The sequence below is a fragment of the Sinocyclocheilus grahami genome, unplaced genomic scaffold, assembly GCF_001515645.1.
Source record: "Sinocyclocheilus grahami isolate Dianchi unplaced genomic scaffold, SAMN03320097.WGS_v1.1 scaffold687.1, whole genome shotgun sequence".
Lineage (NCBI taxonomy): Eukaryota > Metazoa > Chordata > Actinopteri > Cypriniformes > Cyprinidae > Sinocyclocheilus > Sinocyclocheilus grahami.
In genome coordinates this window covers 538,989-562,052 of record NW_015505866.1, presented here as the reverse complement: position 1 = coordinate 562,052, position 23,064 = coordinate 538,989, and the positions used below count along the sequence as shown (strand labels likewise).

Here is a 23,064-nt window from a genome sequence, read left to right as displayed (position 1 = left end):
GATAATTTTGTAAATTTTCTTTCTCTTTCTCTCTACTTGTGTATCTATCTCTATCTTTCTCTATTTGCATTTTATTTTTTCGAATTTCCAACACAGCTGAAGGAGAAGGATCATCTCTATTTATTATTTATTTAATATTTATGATGAAATTATGAACTGTGATACGGTTGTAATGTATATTTATTTTGTAACGTCTCCGTGTGTTTGTGAAGTCTTAGTAGTCTTGAAGAACTTTGGCGATATAAAAATAAAGACAAAAAACATGTTTTGGACTACAGAATAAGATATGATGATTATCGAAGGTTTTCCTTATACCAGCATTACTTCCTATAGGAATGTAAAGAGAAAAAAAGCAATTCCAGTACTGTGGAACCTACAGCTTTGACTCTTACCCCGTCCGTCTCGACAGGAAGACGACGTTCCTCTGGATCCTCTTGTGCTTTTTTTTTTCTCTTTATACCTCCTCAAGCTCTCAGTAGTGGCCAAAAACTGTTTCCCCTGAACAATGCTAATGAATTGCAAATGGATTATTTTTGCTTTCTTGCTAAACTTTGTCTGAGAGGGCAGTCGTTTTTGCGGCGGGGCACAGAAGACGAATACCAACCATCCTGATAGAAACTCTTGAACCACAATGTCCTTACTCAACTAGTATCAGACAAGCATACACCCGTGTAGCCTTATACTAGAGTTTTATTTCTTCGATGCACAAAGTGCCACTGACCTGTGCTTTCGTTACCGACTCCGCCCATTCAGCAACCACACTACCCTCGGGTCATGTGACCGTGGTATAAGTGGGGATTGTTACAGATGCCTTTATTCCTTTGCCGTGATGGCCATACCTACACAATATATTCATTCTGTATTTAAAAGAAAAAAGAAGACAAAAAAAATATATATATAGTATATAAACATACATATATTTTTACAGTGTAATTGTTAACTCTTTTTCTCTTATAATAGCTAAACAGAAACAATATCTTTCCAAAAGCTGTGAGTACTCCTATCAATAGAAGACTAAATAATATAAAGAAAAGACAGACCCAGTTTACTGTGGTTGCAGGATACAATGTGTTTTATAATATGTAAACGTACATTTCTAAAGCGAAGAATTCAAGGATGTTTGTAGAGTTTCCTATTTTCCGGTCCAAACTCACTGGGCCTCTGTATGTATGTCAGCCGCATTAATGGGACAATGGTTAACAGATTAGTCTTAGGCTGTAATCGTTTAGACGCATTGTACTGTGCTGAAAGTTCTCCTCGGTGGATCTGTCTTTAATATTGTATGGTGTTGTGCAGTTCTGGTGGGACACGCCACACATAGATACGTGTGTAAAATGCCAATCATCGCAATGACATCTGTATGACTCATAATAGCGAGTTGTGAAATGAACATTGTGCCTCTATTCAGCTGATCGTTTCGTTAAATAGTACACAGCGGTCATGTTGCTCATTTGCTATTATGGCAGCAATATTGTGATGGACAGAACATGTGTGCACTTTTCAAAAACCTTGAATGCCAACTAATGACCTTTCAACCAAAAGGTTTTTCTTTGTGTGCGCGCGAGTGTGTGTTAGTGGATTCTTTTTTATTTTTAAAAAAAGGTACAAATGGCTACTGGACAAGTTGCACCAACAGAATTGGGATAAAATATCACAAATGTCTTTGACTTGTTCGTTGTTGTTTGATGTGAATCTGTATCCTGTAGGAAATGTCAAATGCCCTTTGACCGACATCTTTTTACCTTGTAGCCAGTACAAAAAAAAACCTTATCCATCCAAAATCGGATGTACGGTATCAGATCTGTTAGCTCTCGGCAACAAGGCCTTCGTTAAAAGGAAAAAAGATGTGGTTTGAGCGTTTGCGTTCTGAGACTGTCACTGGCATGCCCTCGCACACAGAGAAAACGAAGGAGACGCTAGTTGCATAAATCTTTGTCCATTTCCACAGAATGTCAGATCGGCCTCATTCGCCTCGTTCTGTGTAACCTTTCTGCAGGAAAGATGTGTGCATTGCATTTCAATACCACAGTGTTTCCTTTGCTTTAAGAGCAATCTGAAGACGTTGTCTATCCGTAACGGCAGAGTTTCTACTTTCTATTAAATTGCGAAGAGGGAATACTCACTACAGATGTCACATCGTCTTATTACAATGGGAGAAACATTTCTATCTGCTTATTACTACTGACATGAGATAGCCTAAAGCATGTGTGAATTATTCTTCCTCAATGCATGCTTCTTAAACGCCTGCTGTCGGTGATGATGAGCAGCTACGAATGTTGCACGGTGAGGATGAGTACGTAGAATCTGCCTAATAATGTAGCATGTTCTCTGGAGCAGTGTAGCATTTGCAAATGCAAGTTAGCATATGTAACCCCTCCCTGTGGAACAAAATAAGGGTTGATTTAGCACCTTGTACTTGAGAGTCCAGCCTTTCCCGAGACTTGTGCCAATCGTAGGTCAATTAAAATGGTTCCTCTGTCATTAAATGAGAAACAATAACAGCTAAAAAGTCGGAAGGTACTGTTTGTCCCATTAAGCTGATATAACCAAAATGGCCCTCATTCTGTAGGTACTGTAGCTTACAGCTCTGTGGTTTTCTCATGTGTGCCTTTTCTCGCTTCTGTTTGCTGCAGGAAAGGGTGTGTTTACATTTAAGGACTGGGTTCAAATCCCACTCAGGACGCCAACTTTTTCTCCTTTTTTTCTTTCCTTCCTTGTTTTGGGGGGGGGGGGGGGGGTTGTAATAGGACTTCAGCAAAGTGGTGAACACCAAGAGCAGATCATATTGAAATCGATATTCAGCTTATTGTTCAACATGAAATAAATCACAATACGTAACACTATTCTTCCCAAAACTGTGATTCTGATTCAGGTATGAAATTGTGTGGTGGGTCATTTCATCGAGTCTGAAATAATCATGGAACGTATCACAGATGAACCATTTATACACAGGGCATTATTCTGACAACAATAGTATTCTGTACATTTGTAATAAAGAACAGTGTTGTTGTATTAAATAATACTTACAAGTAAATGCCGAAAAAAAAAAAGTATTTTAACCCACGGCCAAGGCTTGTCCTCTTGCGTCCTTTTTACAGAGATCAGCTATTTTTACTGGTGATTTTGTAGCTACAAAATGATTATCCTTTAGAAAATGACAAAAAAAGAAATGGTACTTCCAAAAATAATAATAATAATAATAATAATAATAATAAGCACTTTCACAGTGATAGACTACATGTTTTATTCACTTTTGTAGCAGTGGTAGTTTCCTTACCAAGGTTTTGTTTCTGTAGAGCAGGACAAGCTATGGCTGTGCGTGATTCGAGCTAACTTTGGAAATGAAGTGTGTAGTTGGTTTTGGATTGTGACCGTGTTTGTGTATCCTTGTACCTGTGCTCATTGATATCAGTGTTAAAAGAGAAAAATAATGTCTGTTTTGTGGAGGTATTGTTCATTTCAGTGTTATATATGGAAAACATAAATAAAGAGTCAATAATGTGATCTTTCTGAGTATATCCGAGTACTTCCTACGTGGTGAGTGTGCGCGTGCGTGTGTTCGTTTTTTGCTTGTTAAGTCAAAAGTTTGGATACACATGCTAAAATATACGTTTTGGTTTTGCATTTTTTTAGTCACTGCATGATTCCATCTGTCTTGATTAATCAATTTGATAACTGAACCTCTGAAAATAATAAGTGTATGCCAATTGACTAGTATGTTCTTTCATATATATTTTATCTTTGTCAGAATCATGATAGTGATAGCTGTGAGGAGAGATTTTTTTTTTACAGTCTGTTAGGCTTATGGTCTTTGTGTAGATTGGGAGTGTGCCACCATTTGCAAATCTAAACTTTTTACATTTCTGACCTCTGCTGGAGACAAAAAGACACTACCACACTCAAAACAATACTATCTCAGCATAATGAGGATTCACATGAAACCTTCCAACGGTATCTAATAATGACACTCGTTTTAGAAGCGAGATGAAATCATATCTGCAGTGCTAATCACAGTATCTGACAGATATATTTAGGGAAGTGCATTTAGGTAAATCAGGCCTAAATGAATCTACAGGTGCTTATACAGTTTGGAAGCAGCACTCATTTGCGCCAAAATAAATGAAAACCATTACTGTTCATAAAAATAAGAAGATATATATATATATATGTATAACTGTGCTTTGAGTGCTCTATGAATCTCAAATGGTGTATGAGGGAATTTGAGCATGTTCTACTGGTGTTTCGTTCGTATCTGTAACGAATCTGTACTTGAATGCATCTTTTTTCAGTAAACTGGACCATGTGGACGCATTTTGTTCCCTGTTGTGTCCTACCTTTAGCAGAGCAGCTGTCACGTCGACGAGTCTGTGTTTGGACTGTATGTGGAGTCTTTACAAGATTCGGAGCGGAGCGGCGTTGAACAAGGCATTTGGATCTGTTGACCGACTGAACGAGTCTTTAGACTCTTTGTCTTGCTAGACAAAAATGAAGAAAGACAATTATACAGTAGATGCTCTATTATCATTTGTGGTGAAAACGCTTATAATACTTTTCGTACATTTTAATAAAACATTAGACCGAAGCGAATGACAGGATTGAATGAATCTTTTACCGAATCGATTGAATGAATCTTTTACGGAATCGATTGAATGATTCATTGACTCTCAACATCAAAACTCATTGATTGCCTCAGGCGAAACAATAAACGACTACTCAACTACTACTCTGGCGATGTTTTAGCTTTTTTATTTTGCACAAACCAATGCTTGCATCTCAATTTAAATCGTTTTGCTGAAAAGATTGAAAAGAATCGAGTCACTGAGGTGAATCGAATCTCCACGAAATGCAGCGACGTCTTCGTGCGTGTGACGTCAGGGCGTCAGCTGGTTTATGTTTACATCGCATGAATTTTTTCGCAGTCAAGTTAGACGTTATTGTGCCCGCATCCATATACGAGACATACGCGTTAATGTAATCGATGGACATTGTCGGTTTGCACGAGACAACCGCTGAGGCCCGAATTCACACGGTAAGATGTCGTGCGCAGCGGCAAATAGTGCCAGTGTGGCCGGAGACTCTTTTGTTTATGTCGGTGGTTGTGCAAAGCTACTCCTCGTGCATAGACAGACCGACTGCAGTTAACTGTTGGTACATGCATAACACAAACGTGACCTACATATGAGGGTTACTGGGTTACAACAGTTTTCTCGCTGCTGTGTGCGTTACAGATGTGTGTTTGTAGTGTCGTGTAACGGCGCGATCGGTTTGCTGCTGAATACGTGATGCTCGGTGCTGTTTGTCACCGGGCTGTGGTGTTACAAACGGTTGTTCGTTATAAATAATTAACGGGTGCCATCACGACCTCAATAGTTCATCTGTTAGATTAAATTGCAAAGTGATATAATGTACCTTTCATATTGAGTTCGATTTCACAGCCTCGTTGAAATGTATCTTGACAAGTACAAGAATCAACCAGCCCACCATTTTGCATGTGCTGATATTTGAATCTATGGTGCTTTTGTTGTTACCCAATTGACATATTTGTGGATTGTTTACTATGTCCTACTATAGGTTTGTTGAAATCTATATTAAACAAAACAATACTGAACAATACTATTTGTGTTTTTTTTTAACTCACATTTCCCAGCACATATTTATTTGACTCTTTTGATAGCCCAGTTGAAACAAAAAAGTACAAAATCAAAACAAACAAACAAAAAGTTAAATTATGTTGTATTTCAGGTCACAATTGTAACTAGATGGAGTCGATCATTGCTGAGTGAGTTGCTCAATCAGACCAAACCTTGCAAACAATGAGGTAACATTTTTACCATCAGGTAGTTGTAGGTAAAGGGTAATCCAAAACCAATCATATTTGTTTTTAATGTTGCTGTTTCATTTATTGTAACAGTACCTTGAATTCTGCAAATTTATATTGTTAGTCGGTTATTTATTAAAAGTCTGAAGTATTCTGCAGTTTGCAAATGTGACCATCGATATGCTAACGTGCTGTGATCATGGTTTATCTTAATAACACATTAATAGTACATTTAAATATTAAATGTATCAAAAAATGTAACAACATTTGGGGTACGTTTTTTTTATAAAGAAATTAATGCTTTTATTCAGCAAGGACTCATTAAATTTATAAAAAGTGACTAATATAATGTTACAAAATATTTATATTTCAAATAAATGCTCTTTTGAATGCTCTTTTTATTATTCATCAAGTGATGGTTTCTGCAGTGTGTGTGTGTGTGTATATATATATACATATATATATGTTGTATTTTACATTAAAACCTAAATCAATGACTTTTAAATAAGATGGTTGAAATGGTACAGAACTTAAAATAAAATGCATATTAATCTAAATTTGAACCTAGATTCTGGATGAAAAAGAAAGACTTGTAATATGTCAGCTACCCATGTGCTTTTTGTCTGCTTGCCAAAATGACAAACAAATGATATCTCTGCTCTAAATGGAGGCGCTGCCAAGAGTTCAAGTCGGGACGCAATAACGTGCCACTTTTTACTTGGCATTGTCTGACCCCTAAAAATAGAGTGCAAGAGAAGGAGTTGAAGGCGAGTGCGAGTCTTATTGTCAAGTTGTTGGCATATCAGCTCACCTCAGATATCTGACGTGGACTCATTAAAGATTCGGCTGTCTTAATTAGCATTCTTTCCTTTCTTCCCACCTGCTAGACAACAGTCTGTTGGAGGTGTCATTTATGACTAAATAAAACATGATCTTAAAACCACTACAGCAGTATCATTATTATTAATATGTATGTGTTGTTCAATTAGGAATTCTTCAAGTTTGTTATTTGATATATCAAACTCTGTGTTTGTTTTATAAAGCTCAATAAGAATGTTCTGCCATTTTAGCGTCAACTGACTCTGGGTTTGATCTGAGATGCTTTGCTTTTCCCTCCAGACAGTGACAGGCACACCTCAGGACTGTCTTTAGAAGCTCTTCTGCTTTCATCATGGGTGGAGCCGTGAGCGCGGGTGAGGACAACGATGAGCTGATTGACAACCTGAAGGAGGCCCATTACATCCGCTCAGAACTGGTGGAGAGGGCCTTCAGAGCCATTGACAGAGCAGACTATTATCTGGAGGAGTACCGTGACAGCGCGTATAAAGACCTGGCCTGGAGGCATGGAAACCTCCATCTGTCTGCTCCATGCATCTACTCGGAGGTGATGGAGGCCTTGGACCTGCAGCCTGGCCTGTCTTTTCTCAATCTGGGCAGTGGGACAGGTTATCTTAGCACCATGGTGGGCCTTATACTGGGTGAGTGTAAACCCAGTTTATTTATTGGAATTTTTGTCTTGTTTTCCAGTAAAAAAAATATCTAAACATCCTTCAAAAGATACATTTAGTTGAGATTGAGAAGTGAAATTGTGTAATATTAAAACTTTACATTGAGAGAAAATAAACAACTGTTGAAATGTTTGGGGTCAGAAGCACTTATTTGATCAAAAATACAGTAAAAACAGTCATGAAATATCATTACACTTTTAAATAACTGTTTTCTATTTGAATATTTCAATATATATATATATATATATATATATATTACTCTAGTCTTCAGTGTCACAGTATCTTTCAGAAATCATTCTAATATGCTGATTTGCTGCTCAAGAAACATTTCTTATAATTCTCAATGTTGAAAACAGTTGTTTTGCTTAGTAGCTTTTTTCAGGATTATTTGAAAGTGAAAAGTGAAAGTGACGTGAGGTGTGGCCAAGTATGGTGTCCCATACTCGGAATTTGTGCTCTGCATTTAACCCATCCAAGTGCACACACACAGCAGTGAGTAGTGAACACACACCCGGAGCAGTGGGAAGCCATTTTTGCCAGGGAGCAGTTGGGGGTTCGGTGTCTTGCTCAAGGGTCTCACCTCAGTCGTGGTATTGAGGGTGAAAGAGAGCGCTGGTAATTCACTCCCCCCACCGACAATTCCTGCCGGACCTGAGACTCGAACCCGCAAACTTTGGGTTACAAGTACAATTCTCTAACCATTAAGCCACGACTGCCCCTGATTAATGGAAAGTTCAAAAGAACAGCATTTATTTGAAATATAATTTTTTTTGTAACAAATGTCTGCACTGACACTTTTGACCATTTTTATGTGTCCTTGCAAATTAAAAGTATACATTTTTTTTAAAAACAGAAAAAAAAATCTTACTGACCCTTAAACTTTTTTTAGTTTACCTTGAATTTATATATTTCTTAACCAATTCACTTTTTTATCCTTTAAAAGGATTGTTTACACATCTGTCGTTTCTGTCACCAGGTCCATTTGGTGTGAATCACGGTGTGGAACTGCATGCGGATGTGGTCGATTATGCGAATCAGAAACTTGACTACTTTATCAAAACCAGCGACAGCTTTGACAAGTGAGCCATTTCCTGTGATGCATCTTTACATTGGCTTTCAAGTGTCACATTTTTTTAATGACATGATTTTGTTTAATGGCCACAGGTTTGAGTTCTGTGAGCCGACCTTTGTGGTGGGAAACTGCCTGGAGATCCCTCCGGAGAGCCAGCAGTATGACAGGGTGTACTGTGGAGCAGGAGTTCAGAAAGAGTATGAGAACTACATGAAGAACCTGCTAAAGGTTGGCGGGATCTTAGTTCTCCCCCTGGAGGAGAAGGTGGGTTCATGTTTATTCATCAAGTTAATGTGTTCTTATTGCACAGCAGGTTTTAAAGGACACTTGAAATGTCAATGGTTTGATGAATGTAGTTTTCTTTCTTGTGTTGACATTTCCTGTTACAATAGGTGCCGAGACATATAGAATGGCTTTAGTCCCACTTTATTGGGAAATATTTGGAAAAGACCATGTGTACAAATCAACGTACACACACACACGTGTAATTAGTATTCACATGGGATGATGTGTAATTAGTGTAATTAATTAGAAACTCTTTTATAGTTGACCAAGATCACCCGCACAGGTCAGAGCTCCTGGGAGACCAAGAAAATCATCGCTGTGACCTTTGCCCCGCTTGTCCAGCCCAAGCAGAATGTCAATGGCAGACCTAGGAGTGTTCCTTTACGTGAGTACACTGACAAATCATCCGCCTGAAGTCCAGTACAAACAAGGACACTAATTGCAAATGATTTTTCACACCAATACTGTTTACACCAAGTCCAGTGAGAATTTTGATCATTCTCTGAAAGTATTTGTATACCAAAATTAAAGCAAATGTCTGATCATTTACATGCTGTCATACCAAATACAACCCATTACTACAGTGTAAAGGATAACCTTAAATATAGCAATAACTGTAATTATTAAAGTTTTAATAACCATGCTAAGAGAATAGTGAAGTCCAGACCACAACTATAACGTTAACAACACAGAGAAACAATATTGTTGGAATCATTTTCATAACCATTTTTTCCACCTGGTGAATTATGAAAACATTGACAGCCAATCAAAATTCAGCTTTTAAGAGATCCAGCATTTAAAGCGGCAGATGACAAAACCACTGCTCATGCTTATAATAAACAGAATATTACTGTCCGTTGGTGTAGATGCTTATATAGTTATCATTATAGTTCTAGTTCTTGATGTGAACAGCCTTTATTTGGAAATGTAACATTTTTTAAATCTGAAAATAATTTTTTCCCCCTATGAATCCTTTATATTTTTGCAATATAAAGGATTATATTATACAGACTTATCCCACTATTTGGGAAAAAAATGTGAAAAACAACATGATTGCAGTACAAATTTTCTTAAATGTATTATTTATCATTTTACAAATTCTTAGTGTGAAGAAGCCTTCATTCTCTTCATTAGTAATTATAACTATTTAATCAAATTTGAAGATTTAAATACAAAAAGTTTCTAGATTTTTTTTATATGTTATGCTATATGTTATGAAATATGTTATGCTATAATCTAATGATATAAAAAAAAATTATATAAATGTGTCCTCAAAAATGGTGGTAATCAAATGAAGTGAAATATCATGAAATATTAATAATTAATCTTTTAAAATGTGCTGCAAAATTAAAAGGAAAACATGGAAGAAAAGTTGTGATATTCCATAAAAAAAATAGTTACAATTTTATTATTATTAAACTAAAAAAAACAAAACAAGGAAACTGTAAACTGCCAAAAAAAAAAAAACTCTTCTTTCCTCCTCGCTTTCTGCTTTGCAGCCATTTTTGAGGTGCGGACATTGCAGGACCTGTCCCGGATTGCTATTCGCCACACTCTGCGGCAGCCCATAGCTCTGGGGGAAGGACGCACAAAGAGACGGGTGTCTTTCCCAGGGGCCCGGGCCATGCACCGCTACGGGCCCCGCTTCGAACGCCGCCGCTTCTGCCGCCGTTTCTACCGCCAGTGCGTCAACTCCGTCGTTCTCCACGACTCCATGATTCCCACAGCCATGGACGATTGCAACTACCCCGGAGGAGTGGAAGAGGAAGAAGAGGAAGTGGAGGAGGAAGAGGAAATCGGTTGCCGCAGAGTGAGAGAAGACCTGCCTGAGGAGGATGAGGAAGGATGCGGCGGCACCGAAGAGGAGAAAAGCGAAAGCGGCTGCGCTCGTGCAGAGCCTCCCGTTAATATTCTGAGGGAGAAGATTCTAAGACTCCCGTTACCTGAACCCCTGAAGATGTATCTGCTGTATTACAGGGAGAAATGAGACGTGGCGAGAGATAATAGCGCTACGACGATTAGACGTGAAGAAAAGCCTTTCACTTCTTTCTCCTCCTCTTAGCTGGATTAGCATGACAATTAAGTCCCCAATTAATGACATCATGATATCCATATCCCTTTGAGAAGCAAAGCTCCTTGATTTACGATGTACAGAGATGGAACTGAAGGAATGAGCTCATGCAGCTCTTTTTTAATTCAGTTTTCCCCTTGATTGAGATGATCAAACGTGTCCGATACGATACATTGTTCCTGTGGGAATTGCTTGTAGCTGTGAGCTCTTTTAGAGTAGCATCACTTTGGGATGTGGCATAGTTTGACATGGTGGATTGAATATGTTTTTATAGCTTATAGGTGCGGCCACATTTACCCTATCTTGGTGAAATCCAGTCATTTCAATAGGAATCTGCACGACTGGGAGTTTCGCGCAAGGATGGAAAAGTTCCTCACGCAGATTTCGCTCATGTTCACGTTGGTCAAGCGAATTCCTCACAACTAAATGGAAGCTGCTTGGTTTGAACGTGACTTCTGTGTGTGAGGTGCTTCACGCAATTGAAAATTCGTGCGAGTACGAAAAAGTTCCTCACGCAGAGTTCGTGTCAAAGTTGGTAATGCAAATTTGCCGCGTTGCCCAACAGAAAGCTGCTTGGTTTGAAAGTGATTTCTGTGTAAGCGGTGTTTCATGCATTGCTACTCTATTGACATTGGTCTTTCTTTGCCTGTGAAATTTTGCTAATGTGACCACACCTTTACACGAGACCCTAAAGTTGGTCCTCCACTGTTGAACTCTTTTCCTTGCCTCTACGGTGTTCTCCAAAATACTGAATAACGTCTGCATGTGTACTGCCGTAGCACACCCACATTTTGACAGTATTTGAGTTTGTGGTGGTATGACACATTTTACATCATGTAAATTCGATTGCCGTTGTTGATAGCGTTACATTTGATGCGGCAACTTTATTCCATGCTCGAATTAAGGTAGACATAATTTCTGCACCCAGTTACTATAGAAACTTCATCCATCAGAATTATACAAACAGTGATTTACAATGTTCATTGTCATATCGCAAGCTTTACAAATAATATTGTAAAGACTGGGTGAAAATAAAGAGAAACATTTTTAGTAAAATTCTATTTATTGGTAATTGCCAAAAATTCAAGGTATATGCAGCACTTGGGTATTTTTTCATTAATTCCAGTCGTTGTGCTCGGAATCTTTAGCCCTACTCAGGAATACTTTCGGAAACATTTTATTTCATGTAATTTTTTTTTTTTAACTCAAGAACAAAAAGACCAAAATGTTAGGACCTTTCTGTTTTTTGACCAAAAATATTGAAAATGATCTGGTTTTTGTATATCACAGTGTGGTAGTAAAACGATCTCTGTACAGGAAGACTATTCCGAGCGTTCAGTGGTTGGCTCTGGCAATTCTGTGATCCCAAGTTTGATTTCTACACATTTCATCAGTGCAGGAGCTTTTCTCTTTAATTCTCCTTGATGAGACCAATGCTTAGGTAGCCCATAAAATCCAGGATATTAGAAGAAAAGTCTTTACTCATCTAACATACAAGCATATCTACCAGGTTTAGCTTGAAACAACTGTGTGCTTAGGTGACATAACCTTCAATAAAGTTTGAATTTGCACACTGGACAACACATTTCTGTTCATTTTATTTCTAGTAGGGAAAAAGAAACAGATTCTCCATGTTTGTAAATAATAATAATAAAAATATCATTGTGCTACCACAACCTGGACGAGGACGAAGTTCAGGTGAAGCATTAAAAAGTCTGGTCATTTTTATTACTTAAAGTCATATTGTGATTTGGATGGAATAAAAATGCAAGCAGAATAAATGGGTGGGGAAAAAACAGCGCTTACACCCTCAAATAGATAATCATCCTTTAATTAAAAGATGGTTAAGACAATGAGGACATTTGCATTCTAAACTCAAATACAAATTCAAAAACATTTTTGTACAAAACAAAAAATCTGTGTGAACATGAAAATGATTTTCTCAGTGTGGTTACTAGCACTGAACTCATGCATCACATGGAAGAAGGGTGAAAGTGGAGTATTAGACTACAGACCGTTTACGGTTTCATTTCGCCTATAATGCTTTAGATGTTCTTATATCATGCTAAAACCTCAAAAAATAACCTAACAGCAACTAATGACTTATCCAATAACACAGGAGTGGCAGCATGAATATCGATTAGATAATGCATATTTAAATGAATAAATTCACCCTCAATTCAATGACCAGCATCAGGATTTGCAGTACACATTCTGACAATCCAAAAGCTGTATGTTTACTATAGGATGACGTAATCCGCTCAACACAGACGAATGCAGTGAATGACATTAAAATGATACTTAAATCTCATATACAAAAATACATTTGTACACAACTTTAAATAATACATATTCAAAAATAAACCATATAAATCTAAGCAAAGAAAATCCGACTTAAAAACTATCTACACTTGCTTGAACATAAACCGACTAGTATGGTAATAACTTAGCCTTTTAAAAATGTTACTCTAAGAATGCATTTATTATTTTTGATTTTAATACAACTGCAATGATAATGCAGATTTATTTACTAACATGTCGCAATATACATAAACCGTATGCTATGACACAAGAGGTAAAAGAACCCTACAGTAGCAGCAGGCAATGGTATTACCTTCACTACTAGTTCAAGGTTTGACAGTTCCACAGACAGAAATAAGACTTAGTCAAGTCAAACTCTTGTTTACAGATCCCCATGAATATTAAATATAAGCCTGCTCAACCCAACAGACTTAGAGCGTAATTCAAAGCATTTAGGAACCATCCACAGGGGTTTTGGTGTGGATTACAGGTTCTACTGTCCAGCTATCAGGTCAAGGGACTCTCAGACCAAACCTCTGTACTTAAAGAGAATCTAAGGCACCTTGGACCCCTGATATTTTTAGTATGTGATGACCTTTAAACCCCCTAATGCCTTTCCTTAGAATCAGAATCAGAATGAGTTTTTATTGCCAGGTATGTTTACACATACGAGGAATTTGTTTTGCGCTGACTGCGACAACAGCCTGGTCAGGAGTGTATTTCTGGGCCCTTCCCTAAGCCCAAGCACCTCGAAGAGTTTTCAAGAAAGGCTTAGAGGTTGTTTTGGGTCTTAGCCAATGACGTAATGTGCTTACTCTCTCGTCAAACAACAATACAGTGCTTTTGTGGCCCAAACCAGCATAAATCTCATCTCCAGCTACTTTATTTGAGAAATTTGTTAATCCTACAACTGGACACACACAAAAACATCCCCACAATGACGTAACTAACACTTATGGTCAATGCCGAGACCATCTGCTGTCTCAATGACCTCACACACACACACACACACACAAAACATGTAACATTTTGCTTGAGTGCAAACCAAATCTAAACTTCAAGACTTTAAAGATTGCCAAACGTAACTTTTTTCGTGCTATGAACGGGATGTTGAAGCGACATCTAAAAAGAAGGTAGTTTGTGGGCTGATAGGTGGGTTTAAATAACACAAGATGTTCCACCTTTTTTGTTTAAAAACTGAGAAATTTAATGCCAAAACCAGTCAGTTTATATGGAGCAGTGAAGGTTTTCACAGAGGGCCGGTGTCACTTTGGCACAAGGCCTCGGGATTGAGGGTAAAGAGGGGACCCTGAGCCAGACAAAGGGCTGTGAGCTGAAGTTGGAGTGCTCACATTCTTGCCAGTTTTTGGGCGGCTGTGAGAGGATTGTGGGGGAAAAACGAAAAAGTATATTAAGATAGGATAAACAAAGAGGTGAAAAATAAACAAAAGGGGAGAGGGTTGGAGGGATAATTTCTCACCCTGACTTTGGTTTCTTGGAAAAGCCAGCAGCTGAGGCACTGAGGCCTGGAATGGAGCCCAGGCTGGCACGAAGACCAGAGGCATCCACCTGGATCTCGTCCTCCTCCCTCAGAGCGTCCTCCAGAGCCGCAGCCACTTTAGGCGCGATCACCGGGCCCTCGTAGTCTTTTGTGGTCCGTGTGGACAGGTCCAACTCCAGCAGCAAGATATTCTCAGCCTGGAAGATGGACAGGGAGAATATAAAAAGATAAAGGCAAAGGAGCAAGAACATAACATGTGTCTGATTCTCCTGAGCTCATCTGTGTCGCTGTAAAGAGTGAGGGAGTATTGTAACCGAAGCCTTTGTGTGGTGTCACGCGGGGGATTATGGGAACAGTGTCAGCATACCTTGTATCTGACATCAGGCCGCATCAACATGGCCATACGGGCGTGCTGACTCAGAGGCCGTCTGTAGCCCACTGCAGAAACAGGCCTTTTCATCATCTGCTGATCACTGAGAAAGAGAAAGAGAAAGATGAAACATTATAATGAAAAAGGGAAGGATGTTAGTAGCCATACAAATACTTCAGTTTCAAGAAGTCTAAATACTTTTGAATACGGGTGATGGGGGTCATTTTCCAAAGGTCATCTTCTTCATCAAAAGTGGTTCTTGTCACAATCTTGTTCTTCTCCTCCAGTGGGATGAAGTTCTCGATGATCAAATGTCTGGTGGGTACAACACAAATGTTAAAGGGTCAATGAAATTATGATTTTTTTTTTCTCAGTGTGAGTGTGTGTATTAAACTGTTCATATCCATAATATAGTTGTGCTGAGTCCAGATTTTCAAGCAGTCAGTCCAACACAACAACTTAATTAGGTCAGAAAGCTTTTAGAGGTTCCTTTTTTAAAATTCAGCCTCCACGCTAAACCAAACACTGACCACTGAACCCACAAATGACAAAACATGTTGATGAGAACTAATATATGCCGGCAAATCTATGCCAAAAAGAACCGAGTGTTCACCGAGTTACAAGTAAATAATTGTAAATCCCAAATTGGTTTGTATTTTCAGGTTATGTACACTTACAATTATTTAATGGACAAGCATATAGTGGAAATAAAGTGGTGAACTACAGCTCATTTGAGTTATAGCAACAAGTTGACTATTAGTTTTATTTTATTTTATTTGTATTTTGAGAAGTTAATATAACCCAAAGCATTGTGTTGTATAAAAACAATCAAATATAAACATTTTGGTAGATTTACCATGCTAATAACCGTGGAAACGTGTCATTACAATCTATAAAAAGGGTTTATGTGGTGTTTTATCTTTTCATCACAAGATTGCAATCACTAGTAAACGGAAGAATTTATATAATAAACTTTCTGCTAAAGATCTGTTCTATTGACAAAGCATGCAATTAATTTTCATTAAAACAGCCATGTTATATTTATAAAAAATTTAATAAATGACAACTTGCATGCATCTGGGTCGTTGATAAAGCCATGTCTCAGGTCACATGTGAATTATGGATCGCCTTTTCACAGGCGTTCAATCACAGCTGACTTCCGGAAAAGGGGAAGTAACCAATGGCGTTTGAGATTGCAATTAAACCAGCAAGTCCCGCCCCACGACTGCCAAAAATAAAAGTGTTCGCGTGAGCAAAAACAAGCAGATGAAAAAATACGGAGCGTGAGAATGAGGGGGATGATCACGTGCGTGCGATGAGACATATCCTCGCTCGCGGGGCCTTGTATTGCGCACATAGGTGATGTGATGTGCACGCGGGTGTCTAAAAAGAGCTCGCAGGCTCCCGTTTCCTCGCGCATGGATCTGTTATCCTCTCCCGGAAGCAATTTAGCATGCGCGTAAACATAACTGGTGCACTCGGTTCTTTTTGGCATAGATTTGCCGGTATACTACTAGGAAGTGGAAGATGTATGTGTAAAGGGTAGGACTGTGAATCTTTGTGTTGATAGAGTATCAATTCGATTCAGGATTCACCAGATTGTGTTTCTCGATTCAATGTGATGACATACTTGAGTTTGAGTTCTCTGGTCAGCTCATTCTGCGTCTGCTCCAGCTCCTGCCTGTATTTCACATGTTCATCCTGGGCGTCCTGAATCTCCGCCTTCACAGACTGCAGCTTGGAAAAAAGCTACATGAAAGAGACAGAAACAGATGGGATGTTCAAAAAAAGATGAGGATCTTCAGAGGAATAGGTAAGGCATTTGCTCTACAAACTCAAGCAATAGGAGGTCAAATTCAGTCAAGTATGGATGATTCTCAACAAGGAGGATGGAGATCTGCCATGAGAGCTGTCCTACTACTAATGGCTCCAAAGAATACAGCTGGACTCTAAAAATACACCTGATCACATGCACACAGCCTTCCTAATATAATTTTAACAGCATACTGCTATAGACAGACAGATACTACCTTTTTCAGTTTCTTGGTCTTAATGTCAACTTCCTGTTGCAGTGAGCTGTACGTCTCTTTCAGCTCCAGTGTCTCTTCGTCACGACACTCCATCACCTGCTGCATCTCCCTTTCTCGCCTTTTCTGCTCACACACACATTATGAATATTTTAAACATCTTTGCATTTCACAAGCCTATGTGTAACTGCTCATATAAAGTTTATAACATCCTAGAAACAACAAATGTACATACATATTTCTGTCCAATCACTGTCTAGATATAAATTAATTGTTGAACACAATGACAGGCCACAAATTGTATCAGAATTTCTTTGTAAGCTGCATTAATGCACCTCCAAACACAGAAAGGACTGCTCAGTGAGAAAAAAAAATTAACAAATGCTTTAAGCAGCATTTACACAAACTATAAGGAAGCTCAAATAACCCGCTCCTTTAAAACAACCTTGAGGACTGAAACACAGTCCAGCTCAATTTCTCCACAGTGTGCTACTGGAAACTGTACCTGTTCGGCTATCTCATGTCTCTTCATCTCCAGAATCCTCTGCTGCTCATTGGTGTGGTCAACAATGTTCTTCCCTCCCACCAACAGCTTGCTCTCCATGGCCTGAAAGGGAAAAACTGGTTATCAGATAAGCCAAACACGATGAGACACTATCAGCCAAGCTAAGGGAAGGACTGTTAAGAGTATTTGTTTCTTAAACGACTATCCAGTCTTCAACATATTTAATTAAATCTGAGTTTTCACTTTGCAGCGTACATTGAACATGAGGAGATAAAACAAATGAGTAATAAAATGAGGACAAATATGTTTTTCTATTGTACTGCAAAAGCAACATACAGTGTCATCAGTGTAGTCTTAATTAAATACAAATGTCTCTTACAAGCTGCCTCTTTTAATGAATCAGTCAAAAAAAAACTCATGAATTCACAAAAGGTGTTTTTTCAGCATGACTGGTCAAGCCAATTGTTACCCTGCCAATATTTTCACTGGCCCAATTATAAAAATTATTAATTTAAATGTATATTTTATATTTTATATATTTTATTTTATATTGAATTTTGTTTTAAATTATAAATGTATAACGTGAATTGTATAATGTTTATAAATATAAAAGTATAATTTTTTACATTTAATATTTAATTATTTTAATTATTTACAAAAATGTTTTACATTTTTACACAAATGTTTTTTGTTTGTTAAACAAAAAATTTTTGTTGTTTTTTTCCCCATTACAGAATATTTGCAATAATTTTACTATATTCGTTAAAAATAAATACACTAGCATTAAAAAGTTTGGGGTGAGCATGATTTTGTTAAAGAAACTAAAACTTATTCAGGAATGACACATAAAACTGACAGTAAAGACATTTATAATATTACAAAAGATTTCTATTTTATTTATTTTTACTTTCTAATTGTATAAGAATCCTGAAAAAAAAAATCACATATATGATGCTGAAAATCCAGCTTTGCCACCACAGGAATAAATTACATTTTTAAATTACATTTTTGTAATATATTGAAATAGAAAGGATATTTAAAATTGTAATAATACTTCACAATATTACTGTTATTACTGTATTTTTGATCAAATAAATGCAGTCTTAGTGAGCAGGAGAGACTTTTCATAAATATTTTTTTAAAAATCCTACTGACCCCAAACTTCTGAACAAAAGTATATTTTAACCCAAGGTCTGTGCTTTCTAACCTTAACTTTGGCCGCCAACATCTCTGAAGCCTCCTTCTCTTTGCGAAGATCGTCCATCTTCTTCTCCTTCTCTTTCAGCAGCCTCTGTTTCTCCTCCGCCACCAGGCTGTGGTCCTCCATGATGGCCTTCCTCTCCTTCTCCAGCTTCTCCTGTTGTTCATGCCAATAATCCACAATGTTCTTATCCGCATCCATTCCTTCCTCTTCGTCGTCATCCTCCTCCTCATCATCCTCCTCCTCCTCCTCATCTTCTAGCTCCTCTCAGCCTTCTCCAACCCTTCTCCTCCTTTTTCTCCTCTTCCTGCCAGACTTTTTCTCCAACTGTTCTTTCAAGTGGGCAATCTCCTCCTGAAACTCCCGAAGCAGAGCGTCCTTGGGGTCTTCGTTGACACGGGGTTTGTTCTTGATGTTTTTAGCGCGATTTGCATAGCGTAGCGTGGTCAGAGTCTCCTCCAAATTGTAGGAAGCAGGTCCAATGTTGGCCACCATAACCGTACGGGCATTTCCGCCCAAGGAATCCTGAAGCAGTCTTGTAAGTTTAGAGTCACGGTACGGGATGTGGGTGCTTCTCCCATCCACCAGCGCTGAGATGACGTTGCCCAAAGCTGACAAAGAGAGGTTGATTTTGGTGGCTTCTTTCAAGCGCTCGCCCTGAGCACCAGTTTTGGTCTGTCTTTCACTTCCTGCCAGGTCAACAAGGTTGAGTTTCCCAACCCGAATGTGGTTCTCTCCATCAGGACCCAACTCACTGCACTCAATGGTGATGACGAAGATCGCGTGAGAGCGAGAGCTGTGTTCGTTCATGTTAGTAGCACCAACCGAGCGGTTCTGGTTCCCCACGTTCATCACATGCTCAATCTCACGAACACTTTTAGTGACAAATGAAGAGAGGTCTTTAACATAGACACCCGTATCTGGCCTCTCTTTGAGCTCCAGACGGCGCGACTGGTCCTTCGATAAAAGGTCCCTGATCTCTTCTTGATAAATCTCCAAGTATGAAGCCCTGACCAAGTACTGCTGGTTCTGAGAGCGGGAGATGTGTGTGAAAATGTGTTCAAAGGAGTTCGGAATGACACCCCTCCTGTCGGGGTCGTTTCGTACCCCTTCCATCGTGAAAGTCTTTCCGGTGCCCGTCTGGCCGTATGCAAAGATGGTCCCATTGAAGCCAAAAAGTACAGAGTCCACTAATGGCCGGAAAGTCTCATCGTAGAGCTCCATCTGCTTTGAATTCCAGTCATAGACGGAATCGAAGGTGAACACTTTTGGGTGCTCATGGGAGGATGCACTGCGAGGGTTGCGCACGGCCACTTGCCCAAACTTCACATCCACTGAGACCACCCTCTGGAAGTTGGCGGCTCGCTCTTTCTCATTCATGGGACGACAACGCACCACTACCTTAACAGATTCAGAGCTCTTGCTTTTAGACATTTTGATGGCTTTGGCGTATCTGCTGGCTTCTCTTAATAAGTTTGTAGTTTATTTCACAGTGATGGTGCCGCCAGCATCAGAGCCTGCAAAACATGATGCAACTCAGTGAAATGACAAAGACAAGAGATAAAGATGAACAAACTTGTTTTATGGTTACAGCAAACAAACACAGAACTATTTATCTAGATTTATCTTGGCAAGCAATCTGTAGTAACCTTTTTTCATAAAAATACTGAATAAACAGCCTACATATCTGTTAAGCAATAAAATAGAGTAAGCAAATATCAAGCTTACAACAAATACATGGAATCCCATTTTCCACCACATAAAAAAAAATCATGTTTTAGTAAATCACGAGTACACCATAATTATAAGTTAATCAAATTAATATTTTTTATTATTTCATAACTATGAAACAAAAAGTCAAAATCATGAGATACTACAGTGGAGAGAACAATTTATGACCACTTGATTTTTTTTCCAGAAATAATTATATTATATTAAATAACTGAATGTGAAATAATGAATAATTGAATATGAAATAATATTCATTGTTCAAAATTTGAAGTAATTTTAGTTGTGGCTATACCATGCTAGTAGAACAGTGTTTTACAAAATAACCAAGGCACTTCAACAAAAACCTTTTTTGTGGAAAACACAGTGATCAAAATTAGAGTACAGCAATGATTGCAGCACAAAGAAAAATTACAACTAACATTTCTGAAGGTTACAGCAGTCAAAAATAGTAGGAAGTAGGAAGTGTAGAAGCCCTTGCTTTGAATGACTTCAGCACATCTGCGGCCGCAGGACATCACTAGTTTCTCACAATGCTCTGGGGTGATCTTAGTCCACTCTTCTTCCACAGTTTGGTGGAAGCCATAACTTTGTCACCAAGGATTTTCAATCGGGTTTAGATCAGGACTCTGGGCCGGCCATTTCATTTTTTCAATGTTTTCAGCTTCAAGCTCATGCAAGTAGCCATAGTAACTTATTCTCTGAACATAACCTGCTCCGGAGTAGGTTATGTTTCAGGGTTAGTTTACTTCAGAGCTATTAGCGCATGCGTGACCTACTGACGAGACTCCAGTGGGCGTGACAGATTAATTGCGCACAATATTATATATTATTACAACATAGTTATGTAATATACATAATACTCTCTCCACACAACATGCTCCTCAGCAAAGGTGAGCTTAGACTTTTGATTCTTTCAGCTGATGAGAGGCTTCGTCACTGCAGAGTACACTTTCAGTCCGACTTCTCTTAAACATGCAGAGACAGATCCTTACCCTGTTCAGCACTGAACTGGCAAACAATTCCAGCTGCAGTGTTGAACCGATTTCCCATTGAGATTCTCCGCATTATCCTGTCGTCTTGTGCATTTGTTTTTTGTGGACAACCAGTCTTTTTGGGGGACTTGAATGAGTTAGTGACATTGTAAAGATGCAATATTCTATCACAGATTTGAAATGACCAACTTCTCTTGCAATGGCTGCTACTGGCCTTCATCTGGTCAACCTGCTGTCAGAGGGTTTCAGTCACTTTAGAACGGCTCACCATCTTGCAAAGTCAGTGAAAACTGGAAAGTTAGGCTGCCAGTTAAACAGGGTTTGACATATAATTAAGGAAATTAGCACCAGGTGCCAGATTAACACCACTAACTGGGAGGTATCTGAAAGTGTTCTCTAATTTTGATCAGAGTTTTTTTTCAAATATCTCATTTAAGTTTTTTGGACTGTGCTTCAGAATATATTTAACTCATGAAATATGCTTAAAACCTGCACTTTTACTCCTGTTAGGATAACTTCAAATAAGACTAAGCAGTGACCTCAAAATTTAGGAAATTGTAGGTTGCTCTCTAATTTTGATATCCACTGTATGTCACAATTATGAGATAAAAAGGAAAAATAATAATAATAATTGTTAGAAAAAGTTACAATTATGACCATTTTTTATGTTTATTTTAACCTATGCCATAATTATGACTTAGTATATCATAATTATGTCTCTTTATCTCATACCATCCTACTATTGATGTATTGATGGAATACCAAAACAAAGTTGAACTTTCTTCTGAGGTCAGAGATAATGACAATCACTTTTGCCACAGTAGTTATTTGTAAGTGTTGGGTTAAACAGTATATTGCAATATGTATTACTTTACGTTTTTGCAGCTTTACAACTATTCAAACAAAGTATAGACCTAAATGAAAGTAGCATGCTTTAACTGGTTGCTATAACATACCACATACTACAAGCACAGACCTGTAGTAGAATCGATTATGCCACTCCTACATAATCATTTTCATAAGCAAGCCTGTACTCAGTATTACATATTATATTTGTAGAACAGCAAACGTCTAAAGCAGCTCGTGTTATTCCCAAATTATAATTTTTCAAAGACTGGTCATAATAATTTACAGGATAAAACGCAATCTATTAACTACTAAGTTACATTAGCTGTAGCAGCACTGCTAATTCACGTCAGTCCATCCGATATAATTTAATAGTAAATATCCCTGTAAATCTGGCTTAAATGAGTCAAAGAGTCAAAAACGACGCCTGTTTTGTTGAAAATGTCATTATTTTGTTCAATAATACAATATTGCTAATATGAGCTTGTCAAGATATATAAACGGGTCAGTGAGGATGGAGCTCCTCGGAGACTCGAAACAAGCGGCCTGGCAACGGCAAACAAACCGTGTCATTTATACAGCACACACTGTAGAAATACACACATAATGTAACTCACCTCGCCACTGCAGGACAATTACGCCGAAGGTCACCGTCGCCTTCATATCCATCAGAAGCACACACCTCTCAAGTCTCTTAGCGCTGACATATACAAAAAAAAATCCGTCAGCCATGTCTGTTTGAGAGAGAGAGTAGCTGTGTCTCATTTAGAAGGCTGCGTCCTCCGGAGGTCGCATTCGAAGGCTGCATACGTCATCGAGGCTGTCTCGTTTCAGAA

General features: G+C 38.3%; 2 protein-coding genes and 1 long non-coding RNA gene across 3 annotated transcripts; 1 reads left to right on the top strand and 2 right to left on the bottom strand.

The window, feature by feature from the left end:
- Window positions 1-48: 48 nt before the first annotated feature.
- Window positions 49-6,974, bottom strand: LOC107559487 (uncharacterized). Its single transcript, XR_001605628.1, has 3 exons — window positions 6,900-6,974; window positions 4,335-4,475; window positions 49-857 (listed from the first exon to the last, which is right to left on the bottom strand). It is a non-coding gene; the product is annotated as an uncharacterized lncRNA (long non-coding RNA).
- Window positions 4,859-12,332, top strand: LOC107559486 (protein-L-isoaspartate O-methyltransferase domain-containing protein 2-like). Its single transcript, XM_016243335.1, has 6 exons — window positions 4,859-5,029; window positions 6,938-7,296; window positions 8,303-8,405; window positions 8,491-8,662; window positions 8,945-9,068; window positions 10,183-12,332. Exons 2-6 carry the CDS (start codon window positions 6,990-6,992, stop codon window positions 10,668-10,670), a joined length of 1,194 nt encoding a protein of 397 aa, XP_016098821.1. The 5' UTR covers window positions 4,859-5,029; window positions 6,938-6,989; the 3' UTR covers window positions 10,671-12,332.
- Window positions 12,333-13,745: 1,413 nt separating this feature from the next.
- On the bottom strand, window positions 13,746-22,950 carry LOC107559485 (kinesin-like protein KIF3B). Its single transcript, XM_016243333.1, is given in 9 exon segments — window positions 13,746-14,429; window positions 14,536-14,753; window positions 14,924-15,029; window positions 15,125-15,241; window positions 16,557-16,675; window positions 16,957-17,079; window positions 17,459-17,560; window positions 18,666-20,176; window positions 22,846-22,950. Coding segments are annotated over 8 exon segments (2,322 nt in total). The 5' UTR covers window positions 20,094-20,176; window positions 22,846-22,950; the 3' UTR covers window positions 13,746-14,320.
- Window positions 22,951-23,064: the final 114 nt, after the last annotated feature.

Excerpts from the sequence above, each read along its gene's own strand:
- LOC107559486 (XM_016243335.1), top strand. The coding sequence starts at position 6,990 with ATGGGTGGAGCCGTGAGCGCGGGTGAGGACAACGATGAGCTGATTGAC. Across the intron at positions 8,406-8,490 it reads ACCAGCGACAGCTTTGACAA|GTTTGAGTTCTGTGAGCCGA; the intron begins GTGAGCCATTTC and ends TAATGGCCACAG. Across the intron at positions 8,663-8,944 it reads TTCTCCCCCTGGAGGAGAAG|TTGACCAAGATCACCCGCAC; the intron begins GTGGGTTCATGT and ends ACTCTTTTATAG.